Source organism: Solanum stenotomum, chromosome 1 (assembly GCF_019186545.1).
Source record: "Solanum stenotomum isolate F172 chromosome 1, ASM1918654v1, whole genome shotgun sequence".
Classification (NCBI taxonomy): domain Eukaryota; kingdom Viridiplantae; phylum Streptophyta; class Magnoliopsida; order Solanales; family Solanaceae; genus Solanum; species Solanum stenotomum.
Window position 1 is genome coordinate 19,513,253 of NC_064282.1, and position 20,487 is coordinate 19,533,739.

The window sequence follows — 20,487 nt, forward strand, 5'->3', positions numbered from 1 at the left end:
CATATATATATACCAGTTGCTTTCTCTGTCAACTTGATCAAATTCAATGCTTCTATCAAGAATTCGATTGTTCCCCTTTGCAGTCCTGTAGCGGGATAAAGATATCCATATCTGGTAGTGAACCATTCTGAAGAGAGTTAATGGGAGTAAGAGTATGTAGAACATGTCCCTCTCACTTTCATCTTTGCTCATGAAGAATGTGTATATGCTGTGACACGCAAATGGTGCCAATACCAAGTACTTCATCATCCCAACAAATCATTTTTGAAAAATAATAAAAAAAAGTTATTAGCAGAAGTGACAATGCCAACTCCGTTGCATGAAGCTACTAGTGATATCTTTTTGCCATATATAAATGATACTAGAAAAGAGTATATATGGATTCTGATAATTGTTAGTGTGTACCAATGAACTTACTTTTACCAGAGTAATCATATTATATTAGATCCATCATCTTAAGTTTATGGATTTTGATATTTGTTAATGTACATATTCAATGGATTTCTTAATAAATATATAGAATTTGGATCAAAGTTACTAGTACCCGTAGCTTCGACCCTAAAACTTTTTACCATAAATGTTAGTAGAAAGAGTATACCTTTAAGTTGCCAAGACATGCCCATGGACAGTTAGTGAGAATGCCAGGTTTATTAGCCATTCTTTTGTTCAAGTGCTTCTAGCTTTGCCCCAACCTGTGTGTAAAAGCTTTTGCTTCAACGGCCTTTATATACATATAGAATTCTACTAAATGTATATATTAGGGGCATGCACATATATATATATATCCTATTTACCCTATTAAAATTTAAGTACTGCAAAGTCGATGCATCTACATGTGCCTTTCTGTTATAGCGAGTTGAGATGGCAATGGAGCGGGACGGGGAGAGTTGAGCTTAATCCGTAAAAAATTTAATTTGTCCCGCATAATAATTTTTATTTTATTTTCAATCCGCTCCGCATAGACCGGTCCCACATAATTTTTATAATATTTTCTTTTTCTAGTTAAGTTTGATACTAAAAATAAATCATTTTTCATTAAGTTGCATCAATTTAATAGATAACGACTTAAATTTATTTTTCAGACGTCAATTAGGAAACATGTAAGAAATTATATTATTTTTTATAGAACCATTTTCATTTACTATCTTGAATATTTTAGTTGTTATAAAGAAATTATCTTAATAAATAATGTTCTATCACTCTTATAACATGTAAAAAGTTAATAGTAAGTTTGAACCCGCATAAAATTACATATACCCACAATCCACATTAATTTTTTTTAAAAAACCCACTTCAACCTGCCCCGCATCCCTCCCGCTCCGCACAATCTTAAATCTGCCTGACTTGCCCCACATAACCTTAAATCCACCCCACGCATTGGTCCCGTCCCATTGCCATCCCTAAAAACAAGAACTCGTGTTAATTAGGTTACTAATTTCACTATGTAAGGACAACTTACGTGTAATTATTTTCAAGCTGATCTCATAGTGCAAGATTTTACTCCTTTTTTTTATATTGCATATTATATGAGTCCGAAGCCAGGGTCATTTTTTTCCTCCAAAGAATAAAAATGGCATATCAAATTTTTTTTTATTCAAAAGGTTAAAATCGCTCTTATCGGAGCGATTTTCTTCTGTTCCGTTAAAAGAAATAAAAATCGCTGCCATAGCAGCAATTTTCTAAAAAATAAATAAATCATTATTTCTTTTAAATCGCTGCTATAGCAACATTTTTATATTTTAAAAAAACAGCGATTTTTTGTTAAGGAATTTTTTTAAAAAAAAAGCATAAAAGAACAAGTTTTAAATTACATAAATTTCCGACGGCAGCCATTTAAAAAAAAACAAGTTTTTTAAAGAAAAAATCGTTGTCGAGGCAGCGATTTTCAGTTTTAATTTTTTTAAAAAAAAAATTCATTAAAATCGCTGAAAGTGTAAAGATTTTTTTTAAAAAAAAGCTTTTTATGAAAACTGCTGCCTTCAGTTGTAATTTTTTTAAAATTTTTTTATTAAATTCGCTGCAAGGGTAGGATTTTATTTTTAAAAAAAAAAATTAATTTCTTAAACAAAATCGCTGCTATAGCAGCGATTTAACTTCAAAACTTTTTTTTTTAATTTCTTAAACAAAATCGCTGCTATATAGCAGCGATTTTACTTTTATTTTTTTTAATATAAAAACACTGCAATTAAAGAAAAAAGAAAAATTATTTTTTTGAGAAAATCGCTTTGAAGGCAGCAATTTTTACGGAACGGCGTCAATTTTTGTCAGAACGATTTTGCCCTTTTGGTTAAAAACAATTTTGATGTGTCGTTTTTGCTTTTTGAAGAAAAAAATTGTCCTTTTGGCTCCGAATTCCCATATTATATATTCCGTCCGTTTAGAAAAGAATAATCTACTTTACATTTTAATCTGTTTAAAAAAGAATCATCAGTTCCTTTTTTTTAGCAATACTTCATTTTTAGGTTGTGGCATGTTTAAGCCTTAAGGCCACAAAATTAAAAACACTTTTTTTAAATACATTTGACAATTGATATAACGTTAATTTAAGACCATAAAATTAAACTTTTTTAACACATTTCTTTGGTACATTTGACAATTGACATAACGTTAATTTAGGACCATAAAATTGAATTTTTTTCTTATATTATATAAATAGTTAAATGAATTTATTTCTCATATAATCACCCAAAATTATTATCTTAAATTTTTTTCAATAAAAAGTGACATTTTCAATAATAACTACTGAAAAATCAACTCCAATTTTCTTTGATGGGACTAAGATATAAGCAATTATATGAGTCCACCTAACACTCTATAGATTATGCTAACATTAATTGCGTGTTTGCGTGGAAAGTTGGATATGTGCTTTAATACAAGGGATGGCTATATTATTTGAGATCCTTGTTGAGACACAAAAGGATGCGTTTAAACATTAGCTTCTGATTGGTTGTTGCTACACCACCATGAAATTAAGCAAAATCACATGCATAGCACCATTGTGGTATGAAACTTATCCTCTTAAATTAATGAGTGATAATTCAGTTATAAAACTTACAATTTATTTGTTTAGGTATGAAATAAAAATAAATTAAAATTTAAGTATGTTTTGATCTCATAGGATTCATGTATCTATTTATTCAATTTTATATAAGTTTAAGTGTCTACTTATGCATACTAAGTTGAAAGGGCATAAATACGAAGTAAAACCAAGTTAAGTGACACATTTATATATTACTCCCACTGTTCCATTTTATATGAGGTACTTTAACTCGGCACAGAGTTTAAGAAAGAAATGAAGACTTTTAAAACTTGTGGTCTTAAATGAATGACAGAAATTTGTGTGGTTATAAATCATCTCATTAAGGGTAAAACATACATTTTAAAGTTAAATTATTAAGTACTCCCTCTGTCCCTAATTACTTGTCCACTTTTGAATTGACACACCTATTAAGAAAACAATAATTGATATTGTGAGTTTACCATTTTACCCCTATTAATTGAAGTAGATGAATTAAAAACTCAGGATTTTCAAGAAGTTTTATATTTTTTAAAGTAATAAATTGAGGGTATAATAGAGAATTTTTTTTGTCCTTTCTTGATTTGTCAAAATGGACAAATAATTAGAGACAACTAAAAAAGGAAAAGTGGGCAAGTAATTAGGCAACTATGCTACTATTGGCACCCCAAACTAAAAACTACAACTGGAAATCCAACTTTAGGTGGTCATTATGATCAGAAACTCACTCTCTGGAGAATTGCTTGATTACTTATCAAATAAAATGAACATTTTTGAATCACCACCTACGGCCCCTCGATAATCAATATGATTGGTGGAATGTGGTATTAATTGTAGCTATTGATTGGTATGCTTGCAATCAAGTTATTGCTAGGACAAAGGAAGTACTTAATATAGAAATGTGTCATTCTTTTTTAAACTTACTAAAAAGAAAAGTAAGTCACATAAATTGGGACAGAGGGAGTATGTCTTTTCCAAATGATAATTTTATTAAAATTTCTAACTTCCGTTACCTTCTGTTATGTTCAAGGATCAAATATGCACGTATATTTTATAACTAGTAAACTGAACCGTGCCTCGCGCGATATATTAGTATTTCAAAAATTAAATTGAAACAAATAATATTTTATTTAGACCCGCAACTTTTTCTTTTATATATCAACAAATCATACCAAAAAATAAAATAAAGCATTAAAATAAGGTGAAACACCATAAAAATAATCAGAAGATAAGATAATTATTTTTTTGAATTGGATTTGCCTCGTCAAAAAAAAAACTAATAACATTATTTATTTTTTAAAATCAATGTCCGAACACCTACTTAAAAGATACGAAGGTCATTTTAGGGATGTTGAAATTATATATGGACTTTACATATTTAAAATCGCATCTCCAATGAAAAAAATTGTAAGAATAATATTTCGCATCTACTTTACTTGTTACGTTCTTTCTTTCCCTTATTTGCTATCACGGCAATTGCTCATTAAATTTTATTTTAAACTCTATGTAACCAATAAAAAATATCATTACATGCTATTCAAAATCGATATTAAAAAACAAATAAAGTGAGTAATGACCTAATGAAAAACTCAAAAGGAAATATTAGCAAAGAATTGACACCGTAATAACCTTTAAAAATTATAGAATTTTAATATAATTTTCAAATGTTGTTTTTTTTTTCACACAGGTTTTGGGCTTTTAAATATAAGGGGGTGTTTGTATTGAATTGTTTTAAGTAGCTTATAAGTTAAAGGATATATAAAAGTCATAAGTTGGGAACACTCAATTTTTGACTTTTAACTTTTTTTTAAAAAAAAAAAATCAATTAAAGCACTTTTTGCATTTCTCAAACACGTTTTAAAAAAAAAACTTAGGAATCGAAAACCACTTAATATATATATATAGAGAGAGAGAAAATGGTAATTATGAGGAAAGAAACATTTATAGCATTAATTTTTGAAATTGTGTTTTAGTTCTAACAAATAAATATGAATGTTGAACTAAGAAGAGTGTCATGTCACTTTTTTATTTTAGCTTTATTATTATATAATATTATTATTATTTATTATATAATAATGATATTATATAAATATTATTCAAATTTTTTTAAAAAAGGCAAATTCGGTAAAATTATGTTTTGCAATTCTTATTAAGTTATAATAACATATTTCTAGGAATAAAAAAATAAAGGAAAGGAAAAAAAACAAAAGAAAGAAAGGAAAATAAGTGATTTAAGGAAATAATATAAATAAAATTAATGATGACATTAAGGGAAGGAAGTAAAAGAAATTAATAGCAATAATGATCATAGGAATTATATATGGTTATTTTTTATATTTTATAAAATTTTAATGTAAATTTTTCAGTCTTTAAAAATTAGGAAAAATGTAATAAAAGTAAAATAAATATGGATGCATAATTTTATTTTAACTTTTATTATTATTACTTCTTTCTTTTAACTTCTTTATTTAATTTTAAAAACATTTACGAATATAATTGTAATTAAACTATAACAAACGTAATTGTTATTTATATATGCATAAATAAAAAAAAAGGGATATACGCCAAGTTATATTTATCTCTTTTTTCTCTTTTTTTTTTTGTTTCGAATTTTTTCTAATTTTTCACAATTAATTATTTTTAAAACTCTTAAACTATTATAAATGTAATTGTTATTTATATATACAAAAATAAATAAAATAAGATATAGACATAGTTATATTTATCTCTTTTTTCTCTTCTTTTTTTTTTTCTATTTTTTCACAATTAATTTATTTGAAAAAAACTCATTTTTGTAACTCACACCTCTACATTTATAAATGATACTCTTTTAATTATATTAATTAATAAAATACTCATAATTATCTAATCTTTCATATTTATTAATTTAATTATTTAATTTTGCATGCCTAAAATATGGGAGAAAAAAATATTTACTTATTTTATTTTTAAAAAATATTTATTCAACTAAATCAACTTTTCACCTCCCACTATAATTGTCTTCTTTATTATAGATTTTAGTGTATATGCATGTATTCCCCCCCCCCCCCCCCTTCAATTTTTATAATTCTTAATTAATTTTATTAATGTAGAGTAATAATATACTAAAAGATGGGAAATGAAAAGACAAAATTTAACTTATATATATCTTTCACTACCAAACTATGCTACCAGACTATGTATATATGATTCAACCATTTTAGTTTAGTTGTTCAATCTTTTAAAATTAGGAAAAATGTCATTAAAATAGAATGAATATCGACGCATAATTATTTTTGGAAGAGTAACTTCATTTTTTGTGCAATTATTTTAATAAAAATGTATTTTAAATGTCAACATAATTGATATAAATAAATAAATATCAAATGCTAGACTAAGAATGATGTCATCACATTATTTAATTATTTATATATATATATATATAGTATTATTATAAATTTCAAAATAATTGATATAAATAAATAATTATGTAAATTTTGTTTTTCTATTCTTGTTAAGTTATAATAATAACTTATTTCTAGGAATAAATAATTAAAATAAAATAAACAAAGAAAGGAGAAATGTGATTTATGGAAATAATATAAATACTATTAATGATGAAATTAAGGAAATGAAGTAAAAGAAATCAATAGCATATAGTAGTACTTAAATATGGTCATTTTTTTTTATATTTTATAAAATTTTAAGGAAAATTTTCCAAGTCTTTTAAAATTAGTAAAAAGGCCAAAAAATAAAATAAATATTGAGGCATACTTTTTTTGGAAGAGTAACTTCATTTTTGAGTAATTATTTTAATAAAAATATAAGAAAAATGTCAAAATTATTGATAAAAATAAATAAGTATCAATGCTAGATTAAAAAGGGTATCACGTTACATTTTTATTTTAGCTATTATTAAATATAAATAACTTATTTCTTTAAATAAATAATTAAAAAAGTTATTTAAGGAAATGATATAGTAAATAATATTAGTTATGAAATTAAGGGAAGAAAGAAAAAGAAATCAATAGCATTGATGATAAGATGATTCAAATATGATCATCTTTTCTTTTAAAATTACTAAAAAAATGTCAAAAAAACCTATAAAAAAATAATTAGATTATCAATCATAGTATATATAAAAGACACATAAAAAAAATCAAGACAAAATAAAAGAAGAAAAGAATTAATAGAATAATTAAGTTGAAAGAAATAATATCAACATTAATTTTGTTTCCTTTCAAATCACAAGATATTTTCTACTTATTCTTCTCCTAATTTGATATGAAATACATAAATAGATGAATTCTTTCTCCAAATAATTATCTTACCCCTTGGTACAATAATCACTCTTCCTATAAATTTTTCAATCAAATCAATTTTTTTCTCTCAATATAACATTTCTCCTACCAATATATTCGGAAGGATCATGATGTACTTCTTTTCTCTTTTGTTGAAGAAATTCGAAGGTCTAAAAATTTGATATACCAAATCAATTTTTTCTCTCAATACAACATTTCTCCTATCAATATCTTCGGAAGCATCATGATATACTTCTTTTTTTCTCTTTTGTCAAAGAAATTTGTAGGCCTAGAAATTTCATATCCGTATATTCTTCTTTATCATCATAGGAAAAGAAGGAAAGAATAAATGAAGAAAAGAGGAGGAGTTCATTATTGTTGGTGATATCCGTATATTCTTCTTTATCATCATAAGAAAAGAAGAAAAGAAGAATCGAAGAAAAGAGGAGGAGTTCATTGTTGTTGGTTAGAAATACTCAAATATGTTTATTTTATAGGCTAAATAATATAAACAATTATGAAAAATGAAAAGTTTTTTGTCTTTTCATGTTCCATTTACTTAAATGTATATTAGTAGTTTTAAAGAACATGATTAATTGGGTTATTCATTTAAATGCTTTCAGTTTTTTTTTTAAATACAAATAAAAAATAAAAAATAAATATAAAACTTCAAAAAAGGAGATAAAAGATAAATAAAAATACTGGTCAGAGAGATGTGCCACATCAGATTGTCTATATTCAGCTTTATATATATAGATTTTTGGTATAATAATAAATAAATTGTAGAAATTTTATTTATTTGTGGAATTCATGATTACATGGCATGAAAAATATTTTATTTTGTTGTGTTAAATTTATTTAAATGATAAATATAGTTGAGTGATTTTTGAAAATAAAAACTTTAAATTGAATAATTTTATTAATACAAATTAAAATAAAAATAAAAATAAAAATAACTTTACTAGATAATTTATCATAACTTGAGTGACCTTCTAAGATATTAACTCATATTTGATTGCAGGTCACTACTCACTTGTATTCAGATTAATAACACGGGGACTAAAATAGGAATAAGATAATAAATCAAGGACCCAAATTGCTATTTTTCCCTGCATCACCATAGAAAATTGCATTCGTTTTCTCCAGTTTCGATCCTCTTCCTCAAATTTTTGTTGATCCTTTGTCGCTCTTCTCTGTGTTAGGCCGCCTGGTTCCGTGCAAATTTGCCCGTTTTCTCCCATCTCTGGTAAGCTTCGCCAACTTAAGCTTCCTTTTGGCCTCTCCGTTTTTTTTCCTTGTTGCATTTTCTATACAAATGGGTTTTGCTTTTGAAATTCTGTGTGATTTGGTTTATTTGTTTCTGTTCTCTTCATTTTATTTCGTTTTGGATATATTTCATTGAGTATTGGCATTGGTTTTGTTATGAATTTAATTCGAAATTCAATAGAACAGTAAGTACAACACAGTCAATGTTTTGGGATGATTTTCGATTATGCTAGTAGCTCATTAATGTAACCAATTGTCACAACGTCGGTAGGGGTAGGCTTGGGAGCATGGACCGGGGAAGGAAAGGTCTGGCCAGGGTAGGTGTTCTTATAGCCAATTCTTAATGAGATACGTACCTCAAACCTTTATATTAATGGGTTTGCTACCTATTACATGTTCTAGTAGAGGCTAATCTTGTGCATACTTTTCGTTTACCCAATGAAATGGTACCATAGATCTAAGATTCAATAATATAAGCAGCAGTCTATCTATAATAGTAGTATAATTTTAGCCCTTTGATTAAGCAGCAGAAATCTTGGTTAATGAGCAAAAACCATGACTGAGACTAGCTTTCCACACTTTTTCAACATCAATCATCATCTCACCACAATCATGCTCATTCCAACCTTCCAATGCATGCACAATTCCAGCTATTCTCCACGCACTCATCACTCTTCTTGGTAGCCAATTCTAGAATTAAAAAAAAATCGCTCATGAATTTCTTTAATTTTCAAAAACCGTCAAATTAGTATAGAGAAATTAATAACATTAAATGATCTTTTCTAACCTCACAAGAGTCTACATTTTCAAGATGCTTTGGAGCAATCATGGCTGGTGTGTTGAAATAGAAGCAGTCCTTGCGAACTTTTCTTAGAGGAAATTGTGAAAAGGGAATAAATAGTGTTCCTTTTGGTGCTTTCAATTGCTCATCGTCACTCAATCCATCCCCTACTAGCCATGTCTGCAATATAATATTTCAATCAAGAGCCTCTTTTAAAAAAACCAGAATTGTTCAAACCTTACGTAATGATAAAAACTTTGGGTTAGGAGATCTAGGAGGGAGGGGGAGGTGCAAGGAAATGTTATAAATGGTCAAGATTTAGATCAGTATATTTCAATTTATTTCTGGTTTATACCTTTGAAACATTATAAGAATTCGAGAGGACCATATTAGTTGCAGCCTCGGGGGTAAGCTTTGCTTTAAGTCTCTTGTAATCGTCTTTGTTTAACGTGACAACCTATATATAGAAATTATGTTGAATGAGATAAAACCAAAAATGATGTAGGAGATTAATAGTTAAATGTACCTGAATTTCTCCTTGGCACAAGGCAAGGGCAATGGAGTTAGCAACTTTGGACAAGCTACCTCGAAGGACAACTTGGGAAGTTCCTTCAGGAATGGAGTTTAGGACCACAGCAACAGCTAAGCTACTTCCATCTACCACCTTCACTTTCAGGTGTGGATACCTCTTTACGTAAAATTCACCATGACTATTCAGTTGCTCTTCCTGGAAAGTACATTTGAAATAAAGCATAAGTATGAGTTGACCTTCTTTAATTGGTTCAGCCTACAAACATTGACATAGGGTGAGGGGTAACTTCTTTTAAAATCTTTTTCTCCATAATAACAATATGTTTGATTAAGTACAAAACATTTTGCAATAAGGTTGCAAGATAATTACCAGTTAAGAACAAATCATGCATTTTTCTCATAGATAAAGTAAGGATGGGTATTATTAGGCTTTTAACACATATTTTGACTTGCCTGATTTAAGAGTCCAAGGCTCAACACTTTTATGCCTTTCTGATCTGCTTCAATGATGGCTTTTTCGATCAAATTGCTAATACTCTCTCTTTGCCATTGCATAAAGTACTTCAACAAAACAAATCAGGACAAATTAATAATCACTTTAACAATAGACCTGCAAAATGTAACTATAATCTGTAATAATATAACTTAATTACTTGTATGCGATACTTCGGGATAGCCCAGGTTTGTAATTTGAGATTCTTGAACAAATTTCTCTCTACAACAAATGTGTGACCGTAACACCATGTAAGCACTATTGAACATAGTGTGATGGGCCACATTAGCAACAAATACCACTTAGAGGCGTGAGGCTTTGAGGCCAGTGATGCAAACCCTAGTCGAAGATGGTAGATGGATTCTAAGGTTGTTAGATGTGTAAGGTGCACCACATCAGGCACTTCAGCTTCTCTCTCGAGTGACTTTTCATACAATGTGTCTGATGACTTATCCACTGAACCATACAGATAGTCATACATTGGCATAAAAAGTGAATAATTCGTTCTAAATTGAGTGTGATGGAGTGAGTGGTACCTGTGCCATCAAAATATTGATATTAGTGTCAAAAGAATAATCAATCACAAATACAGAGCTTCATGTTCTTACTAACCTGCCCAACCTATAGACTAGGAAAAGTACAGTTGACAAGAGACAATAATTTCCCTTGTTTCTATTTATTTCCCTGAGTAACTAAAGTTGGAAGCAGAAGTCAAATTTGATAAAACTATCCTGTCTCTAACTTGGAGGAATACTTGGAGCAGGGAGAAAGGACTCACTTGCGATGTGAATTGCTAAGCTTAAACCGCAAGTGAGAGGTTGTGACTGCAACCCGAATTGCATTCAGTCTAAAACTTCAAGACTCATTGTTTTCGAGATGTGGAGATGGATGCGACCGCAAATGGTAGATGCGACACCACAAACTACGTCGCATACTACATGGAGTTTGATTTTGGTCGTTTTTGCAATTCTTTGAAGTGCCACTTTTGGACCTTTTATGTAATAGCTAGCCTAGATTATAAATAGGTGAGAATAGCTCATTTAGACGTAGATGATTTTGGATATTGATATTCACTTGAATAGTGATACTCTTGAGGTAGTTCGGACTAAGGTCATTGTTGATTGAAATGTTGATGAGATTACTTGCTTGAGGATCATTCCTCTTGAGGCCTGAGGGTGTCTCTATAGTATAGGTGCTTGTTTGGTGTTCTTAATAGGAGGTTTTGACTTTAATAGACATTGTTGCCTATTAGTCTCACTCTTGTGTCATGCTTTCTATAGAATTGGTGCTTTTGGTATCTTGTAACTGGGGGTATCGGTTGTCATATAACCATTATTCTCAACTCTTATCCATCTTGTGTCATTCTTCTATCATTTATCTTTTGTTTATCTTTATTCTCATTCTTTTGTTTTCTGCATATCGATATTGCATCAGACAATATATACGCAAGTACAATTTTGCATCTTTCTGGTAACCTTAATCAGTCCACTGTACTGCCTTTTAGATATGCACGAACATGAAGTGTTCTTGAATCTATATCTAAATAACTAAATCAAGTTTGAGATCTTTCAGAAGATTAATTTACTTAATTAGAGACATTGTTGTATAAAATAGTGTTACTTAAACTCATAAAAAATATACAGGGCAAGAAGACTCACGAGGGCGTATACATCAAGTACTTGAGCGGGGGAAAGATAGAGAACATCCACTTAGGAATTAGCTCAAAGTTGCAATGGCCCATGAGGTTCATGAAATCAAGATATATGGCATAAGCACCAAGTGAAGCCATTGAAACAGTCCCAGTGAATACAGTTGTGAACACGGGTATGGCAAAGAGCATATAATATGCTAGTAGCTCAGCAAATGGATGAATAACAGCTGCCAAAATAATGTAATACTTAAACCATACAAGTGATAATTGGTTGGTAAAATTGCACTATCCCCTGTAGGTTATGTTATCTCTCTAAATTTATTTAATGATGACGAGAAATGAATTGAAGTGCTATGGAAAGTGACTAACTTACAGTTATTTGTATATCAGAGCTTAAATGATTCAGTATGAAGGGTTAAGTCAGATAGAAATATCTTCAAACAAGCTAAACTAGTTTAATAAGAAGAGACTTATACACAATACCTCATGAAGGGTTAGAAAGAAACTTCCCTAAAAGACTTATACCATATTAGTTGTTCAGATTTCCCTTTTGCACTTCCCTTGAGGAAATCATAAATAAAAAGTATATATCTATACATTGAAACCCTTATCTCTATCCACTAAATTGTACTCTAATTAATACTTATTGGTTAGTTTCAAGAACACTTGACATTAAGGGTAAAATGGGATAAAAATAATTAATTTCATTTTGGTTTTGTAAAATCACAAGTAGTTTTAGTAACCTTTGTGATAATTAATATGAGACATAGGGAGTAAACCTCAAGACTTTTCGAACCAATTTTCATCCATTAAACTTAGAGAAAGCCAATCTACAAAGTACTTCATTCACATATCCTTTATTACGTTTGACATTTTGTTTCGTCTCTGAGTGTGTGCGCTACAAAACAAAATATTTTCCTGGTGATCCCAAAATTGTTGTGCAGCTTCTCTAGGATTGATCATTCTAACTCTTAATAACTTGATCACAGTGATGGAAAACAATTTTGAAGATAAATTACCAGTGATGGGCTCAGTAGCAATGGAGGAGTGGTGATGGGAATGGTAGCGAGAGTAGAGAAAATGATGATGCAGAGCTCTGTGAAACCAGTAATAGAGGAACTCGACAGGACCAATATGGATCAAGGCAGTTATTATGATTCCATCAGTCCTCCACACAGGCATATGATGAGCTTGTTCTACAATCAGGTATCCGATGTAATATACCAACCCAAAAAGTATGATCTGATCATCCCTACAAAACAATTCATCTTAAATCAATCATGCCATGTACAATTTAATCTTTTCGTTTTATTACATCCCTTGTATATACAGTTCAAAAACCTAACAAGTACAGGTAAATTCTGTAAGGTAAAGCCTACTTAATGACCAAAAAAAACTCTCAAATAACTTTTAGATAGAGGAAATCCAGGATTTAAGTTAGTGTAAATATCTTCTTTTTTACACTAAAAAATTTAAGATGTAATCATACATATTCACCAAAACAATATGTAGTGGGTGAAGAATGAAGGAACATACCAGTTGCTTTCTCTGTCAACTTGATCAAATTCGATGCTTTTATCAATAATTCGATTATTACCCTTTGCAGTCCTGTAGCGGGATATGGATATCCATAGCTGATAATGAATCATTCTGGAGAGAGTAAATGGAAGTACAAGTATGTAGAACATGTCCCTCTGACTTTCATCTCTGCTCATGAAGAATGTGTATATGCTGTGACACGCAAATGGTGCCAACACCAGGTACTTCATCATCCCAACATATCAGTTTTAAAATGTTAGCAGAATTCAAGCTATAATATCACATGATTCAGCACAAAATAGTGTTTGAAAAGGAAAAAAAAGAAGCGTATCATATATAGCAGATTGACAATGCCAATTCCATGTGCTGCGTAATGCAGTAGTCTCCAATGAAAATGTTGTAGGGTTGCATGAAGTTAACTAGTAATCACGTTTACCAGAGTCATATGATTATAGGATCTGATGTTTATGGATTCTGGTATTTGTTAATGTGTACATATTCAGTGTATTTCTTAATAAATATACAGAGTTTGAATCAAAGTTATTGGTACCCGTAGCTTCGGCCCTGCAACATTTACCATAAATGATAGAAATATTATACCTTTAAGTTGCCAAGCCCTGCCCATGGCCACTCAGTGAGAATGCCAGGTTTAGTAGCCATTTCTTTTGTTCAAGTGGTTGTTGCTCTCCAAAAAGCTTCTGCTTCAACGGCCTTATATAGAACAATTCTACTACTACGTATTTATTGGGGAGGCATGCATATTTGCTATTTACCTTTAACTTACGTTATTATCAGTACTGTAAAATCTGTATAGTTGTACCTGCCTGTTACATCAAGAAAGTCGAATAAAATTACTAATTTCACTTTGTAAGGACGGCTGACTTGTAATTATTTTTAACTTGATCTGATAACGTAAGAATTTTTTTGCGCTGTAGTGTATAGAAGTTAAACTCTATTCACTATTTTTATATTAGTTTTTTTTTTTAACTGTAGAATCGGATCTAATATTTAGAGTTTATAGTGCACCTCAAGTTAATATACAATAATAACTAAGTTTACCGTTATACCATCGATTACTTTGACAACCTTACTCCACTTATTTATTTCCTACCACATTTTTTTGTTACCTCTTATTAAGCAAGTCAAATAATCAAAGCTTTTGCCCTTTATTTTATCATAACATAAGTAAAGTGTAATTCCTTGTAATAGACCCACAAAATCAATGGGTAATAAATCTCTCCCTACGTACACGGTACACTTATGTATGTTCATCCCTCTTTTTTTTCTTTTCTTAAAATTTGCCCCTAAACAAAGAACAATGAATTATTTTGATCCTTAGGACACTATTTCATCTGCTCCCCACCCCCCAAAACAAGTTTTTTCTTCTTAATTTTGTTGCTATTGATGTTGAATCATACAAGTATAATTAACATTAGGTTAATAGTTAATTGGGATTGGTGTTTGCTGGCAATTTTGGTTCCTTTTTAGTTCACTCCTTTGAATTTTCTTATGCAACTGGAATTAGCCTCAATTAAAGTGGCAAGATGAATTTAATGAACAACTTAAGAGGGTTATATATAAAAGGAAAATTATGCGGTTAAGCAAACATATGCTAGTTAATTAGCTAATGTAGACAATTCGGAACTTACTTCTAGCTATAATTACATCATCTCTCTCGCCTCTCTCCTATGTTCCTCTCTCTCTCGCGCCTCTCTCCCCTCTCTCTGGAATCTCACTCGTCACTCTCCTGTTTTTCAGTCATCTCTCCCTCGCCTCCCTCCTTGCCCATTCTCTCTCTCACTTCTCTTCTGCCAATCTCTCTCTCATTTTATACAAACACAAATGTATAATTTGTGTTTGTGTTTGTATGAAGCAAGAGAGACGGGATAAACAAATACAAATACATATCTCTCCGCCCTTTACACTTAATATAATTATACAAATACAAATCTGCCCTGCCTAGTTCTCTTTTGCCTTTCTCTCGCTTTATACAAACACAATTGTATAATTTGTGTTTGTATTTGTATAAAGTGAGACACAAATACAAATACATATCTCCCCGCTCTATACACTTATAATTATACAAATACAAATCTCCCCGCCCAGTTTTCTTTTACCTTTCTCTCTCTCGCTTTATCAAACACAAATTATACAAATATAATATATAATTTGTGTTTGCATAAGAGAGAGAGAGAAAAAAAAAATGTATATACAAATACAAATGTTTTAACTCGATTCAATTGTATACGAATTCAAATTGTATGCAGCTATACAAATACAATTATTGATACATATACATAGTAGTTACATATATACAATTATCTAACCGATATACATATACAATCCATCTCTCTTCACTCTCTGCCCTCTCTCGCTCGCCTCTCTCGTCCCTCTCCCAATCTCGCTCGTCACTCTCCTCCCTATAACATGTAGCTACGAATCGTAGCATAATTAAGTTATTTTTGAGTGGCTATATGTGAAAATTTCCCATTTATAAATTAAGCCTAAATATTACTACTAATGGAGAAGCCCATCTCTTTCTCATTAATTTCCTTGAAACTCTCTCCAAGAACTTAGGTGTTGGTATTAGGCAAGCAAATCATCATAAATTATGAAATTTACAATAGCACAATTAAACCATCTCAAAAAATAAATAAGTATTAAATAAAGGAAGAAGTTTGTATCATTTAGAGGTGGTAAGATTAGACCATGAAATATAGTCGTTCAACTCGCTTAAGTTGGACTAGTTAATAATTCGTTCATTTATTAAGCTTGGTCAATCAAATAGTTGGGTTGATAGGTAGAATGTAGTCCAAACTAATCCATGAAATTTTTTTGTCAAAATATTTTTTAAAAAGACATTCTTTATTCAATAGGTACATATATCCAGAATAAAATAAAATTATTATGTACTAGAAAATTATTAAATCAATTAAAACTTGGTAAGAGTTAGGTGGATTGAGTTATGATCCACATTTTAGCTCAATACATCTCCAGGTAAATAACTTTTGGACAGTCATTTATCATCGCAATTTATTTTAATCTGCTCGAATTAAAGCGAATATGACATTTAAAACCTCTAAGGGGTCGTTTGGTTGGAACAAGTTATCCTTAATCCTGGGATAACTTATCTCATTACTATGGTATAAATGGTGGAATAAGTTATCCTATACATGACAACCAAATAAGATACCAAATTTTTATCCTAAAACTATTTATTCTTATCCTTTACACCAAACGACCCCTAATAGTCTAATTAAGTCCCCATTACTTGTAGAGTTGAGGCACCAAAAACAAGTTGCAAATTAAATGTTGGGGGTTCATTTGTAGTGTTGGAACCAAAATTTCTTCATGCATGTCATAGATGTCTGACATTACTGAAGTTATTAAATGAAAAACAACAATCTTTTGTAGAAACAAATTCATAGGAGTGGCACTTGACCAGCAAGCTTGTTTTTTGTAAATAAAGGAAATGAAATGAATAAATAGCAAAGTGAACTTACTGGGAAATTTATTTTGGGGCCTGGTAGGTGAAGACAGCTAGCTTGTCTTAATGATGAAGGGCATTTTAGGGTTTTGGAAGTTATGAATCATGCAAAAAAAAGAGACGCACTATTTTACTAGTCACGTTTTTAATTTATATGTTCATTAAAAAATTATGTGTTTTAATTATTTAAAATATCAATTACTCTTCAATAAATATTATATTTTTAATCTTTCTTCAATAAATAAAAAGAGAATTAATCTAAGCATAAAAATATTTATAATTCGAATGAGAGGGAACTAAACCTCTCGCTAAACAAAAAAAAAAAAAAAAACTTGCAAAAATGAAAGTTCAAGTATTGCCAATGCATCATAAATGTCCGACTGTTCTCACACAGGTCTGTCAATTTAGCATCACAAATAAAGGATGTCAATTTAACATCACAAATAAAGTTGTTTTTTCAATATGCTAAACAAAGGTAACAAGACAGCACATACAATGAGGAGGTTTTCCGGGTCGGTTTTGATCGGTCATCGGTTAAAATTAAAACTAAATTAATTTAATTGGTTTAAAAATTATCAAAATCAAACTAAATTAAATATAATATATATTTATAAAATAGTGTTGCAGATACTTAATAACATGTGATACATCACAACATTTGATACATAACTATGCTATATACATAACAAAGTTACATTACGTGTCATATACATAACTATAAATATGATACAAACTGATTTTGTTATACAACGTTAGTGTTTATGTATCAACAGTAACATATGATAGTGTCTACAGATACATAGTCTTCTATTAGTTTAATAAGGCTGGGTGTATGTATCAGTAGTAAAAGATAACGAATTTTGTAATAGTTGTGTATCCAATACATACCTATGAACAATCAACATACGAAATTGTAATGTATCATAATGTTGAAAGGAATGCATTATACATTGATTTAAGAAACAAAAACAACTAGATACATTAAAAATTTGAATCCATATGTATTAGAAAGAATGAACAACAAAAATATCGGAAAAAACGTCAACAATCTGATTTGTTGAAAGCAAAAAAATATGAAGAAATCCTTCTACACTTTCTCTTTTGCTCAATATCAACTTCCGTAGCTTTTTTTCACTTTCAACAATGGCGTCCCCATGGATATCGACCCAAAGCCCTTACCGGAGCCACCAACAACTCGACCTTTTCCCCCTTTTTGAGACGTTTTTTCCACAATCAATTTGAAGTTGAAGATGCATCCTTCTTCGACTAAATTTGTATGAAAAAACTAAAAAAATAAAAATAAAAATAAAAATCGATACCTGATGAAGTGGAAAGAAAAAAAATGGATGAAAGAACATGAAGAAGAAATACATTTTTAATAACTTGCAATTGATAAATCGGAAAGAGAAAAGATTTAAAATTCAAAAATTGTTAAATCCCATTATTGTAAGCAAATGTCAAAACCGTTTTAATTGATTTAAAACCTTAAAAAAAAGTGCAACGTTAAGATTAATCCTTACATTTGTAATAAAAGACTCTTCATTTTTATCCTTCCAATAAATTCTTTCAATTACAACATAATTGCACATTACTTAATTGTAGAATTTGAAAGATTTCTACATCATTAAAATTTGAAGACAATTATATAAAGAAAATACAATATGCATTTAATATCTCTATTTTTTCATGAACCAATATGAAATTTATGCAATATAAATTTGAAAAAATAGATATACAAAAAAGAATGAGTCCAAGAAAAAAGGTCATAACAATTCAAGATTATTTTGTAATCTCAAAGCATGAACATTACTATTATCTTGTGTTCTTATAGAAATGTTGGATCAACAACACATTATATTATATAAATAAGGATCTGAAAAATACACCAACTTTGGCCAAATTTGTTGTTACGATACCAAACTTTCATGAGGACCTATTACCCCCTAGACTATTTAATACTGTATTTTAAACATATATTGTCACGACCGAAAATGGACGTGATGACATTCGTCTTAACCCATCAAGACAAGTCAGCCTAAAACTCAACCATTACAATAAAATGCGGAAATTTTTATAATAAACTCAAATATACCTCCAAAATCTGATTGTCACGTGTACAAGCCTCTAAAGTAATACAATTGAATCAAAAGAAAAATACAAGTCTCATATGACATTGTTTCTAGAGTAGAACAAGATCATAAACAGGAGTAAGAAGGATCGCTGCGAAGACAAACAACTACCTCACAAATCTCCCAAAAGCCTCAAAAAAAAGATAATAACAAGTTCCACAAAAATCCAGGCTCGTAACCTACAAAAATTTGTAGAAGCAAGGGGTGAGTACCAAACCACACGGTACTCAGCAAGTAAACCTCTAAACACGAGCTAAGGGGATAGAATACAAGTACTCCTTACACCCCAACTGAACCTTCACAACTACAATCTGTATAAAACCAACCTAACCTAACAGTTCACAATTTACAAGCACATATCTCAACAACAACATTCTAACAATCATATATTCTCAACAACAAGCTCAATATTCATCAATTACCACCTCTACAACTACAATCTACTTAGTACCAGCCCAACATAACAGTTCACAGTTTACAAAACACATAGCTCAACACAACACTCTAACAATTTCATATCCTCAACAACAACAATAGTTTCATATCCTCAACACCAACACTCTAACAATTACATATCTTCAACAACAAGCTCAATATTCATCAGTCACAAGTTCCATAGAAAGGCACTCACAAGATCAGCAACACACAAGATCAAGTTCACCAATAATAAAGAAGTGCAATGCAATGAAATGCAATGTCAAGTATAGTGATGCATGTCTGACCTAATGATACACACTCGTTGTCTCTCAGTCCGGGACCCATGGGGGACATATCTGTCCATGCATCCATCGCGGTGCGCGATACGTCCCTCGAAATGGTACATCCTCTTTATTTTCTTATTCTTTCTCAATGCACATAACACTTGTCACAACCATGTCTCAGAACAATGCAAATGACATGTTCACACAAATAATGAGGAGATAACCATTTTCATAACATTGCACAATTCACAACAAGACAATCAGGATACAACATCAACAATGATTCAACAAGCCTTTCAAACAATTCTCAACACATCACACAAACAATTGATCACATTGCCTTTTATTATCCCTTTTTCATCATTAGAATTAATCAATGTGGACAAGTCAACCCATCACCAAGCCTCATTACCCTAAACACATATTACAAGGAAATACATGTATTCCATATATTTAACAAGGGTTTAGAAATCCACTTGCCTCAAGTAATCGAAAAATCACTCCGGGACTTGAGCCTTTCCCTTTCGCTTAGCTTCCAAATCAATACAATCTATTCAAGTAANACTCCGGGACTTGAGTCTTCCCTTTTCGTTGAACTTCCAACTCAAAGCAA

The 20,487-nt window shown here is 30.1% G+C and overlaps 2 protein-coding genes and 1 long non-coding RNA gene across 8 annotated transcripts in view; 1 reads left to right on the top strand and 2 right to left on the bottom strand.

Moving 5' to 3' along the window:
- Nucleotides 1-725, bottom strand: part of LOC125875057 (very-long-chain aldehyde decarbonylase GL1-5-like) — a 16,418-nt gene extending 15,693 nt beyond the window's left edge. For all 3 annotated transcript variants that reach the window (XM_049556128.1, XM_049556135.1, XM_049556143.1), the window contains exons 1-2: nucleotides 599-725; nucleotides 14-240 (exon numbers count right to left, since the gene is read on the bottom strand). In XM_049556128.1, the coding sequence (XP_049412085.1) occupies nucleotides 14-240; nucleotides 599-658 (287 nt within the window). In that variant the 5' untranslated portion in view covers nucleotides 659-725. The remainder of the gene's footprint in view (nucleotides 1-13; nucleotides 241-598) is intronic.
- The window catches only part of LOC125875127 (uncharacterized), a 14,130-nt gene extending 288 nt beyond the window's left edge, over nucleotides 1-13,842 (top strand). Inside the window, exon 3 of the long non-coding RNA XR_007447347.1 lies at nucleotides 13,547-13,842. This is a non-coding gene — a long non-coding RNA (uncharacterized LOC125875127). The remainder of the gene's footprint in view (nucleotides 1-13,546) is intronic.
- LOC125875020 (very-long-chain aldehyde decarbonylase CER1-like) overlaps nucleotides 8,905-20,487 on the bottom strand; it is a 23,323-nt gene continuing 11,740 nt past the window's right edge. Inside the window, exons 1-10 of one of the 4 annotated variants that reach the window (XM_049556092.1) lie at nucleotides 14,158-14,466; nucleotides 13,555-13,781; nucleotides 13,038-13,270; nucleotides 12,026-12,245; nucleotides 10,528-10,903; nucleotides 10,328-10,435; nucleotides 9,870-10,070; nucleotides 9,699-9,800; nucleotides 9,350-9,523; nucleotides 8,905-9,252 (exon numbers count right to left, since the gene is read on the bottom strand). In XM_049556092.1, coding sequence (XP_049412049.1) covers nucleotides 9,082-9,252; nucleotides 9,350-9,523; nucleotides 9,699-9,800; nucleotides 9,870-10,070; nucleotides 10,328-10,435; nucleotides 10,528-10,903; nucleotides 12,026-12,245; nucleotides 13,038-13,270; nucleotides 13,555-13,781; nucleotides 14,158-14,217 — 1,872 coding nt within the window. In that variant the 5' untranslated portion in view covers nucleotides 14,218-14,466 and the 3' untranslated portion in view covers nucleotides 8,905-9,081. Of the gene's footprint in view, nucleotides 9,253-9,349; nucleotides 9,524-9,698; nucleotides 9,801-9,869; nucleotides 10,071-10,323; nucleotides 10,436-10,527; nucleotides 10,904-12,025; nucleotides 12,246-13,037; nucleotides 13,271-13,554; nucleotides 13,782-14,157; nucleotides 14,467-20,487 lie in introns of those variants that run through there. The other 3 variants (XM_049556099.1, XM_049556116.1, XM_049556108.1) reach the window with 3 other exon arrangements.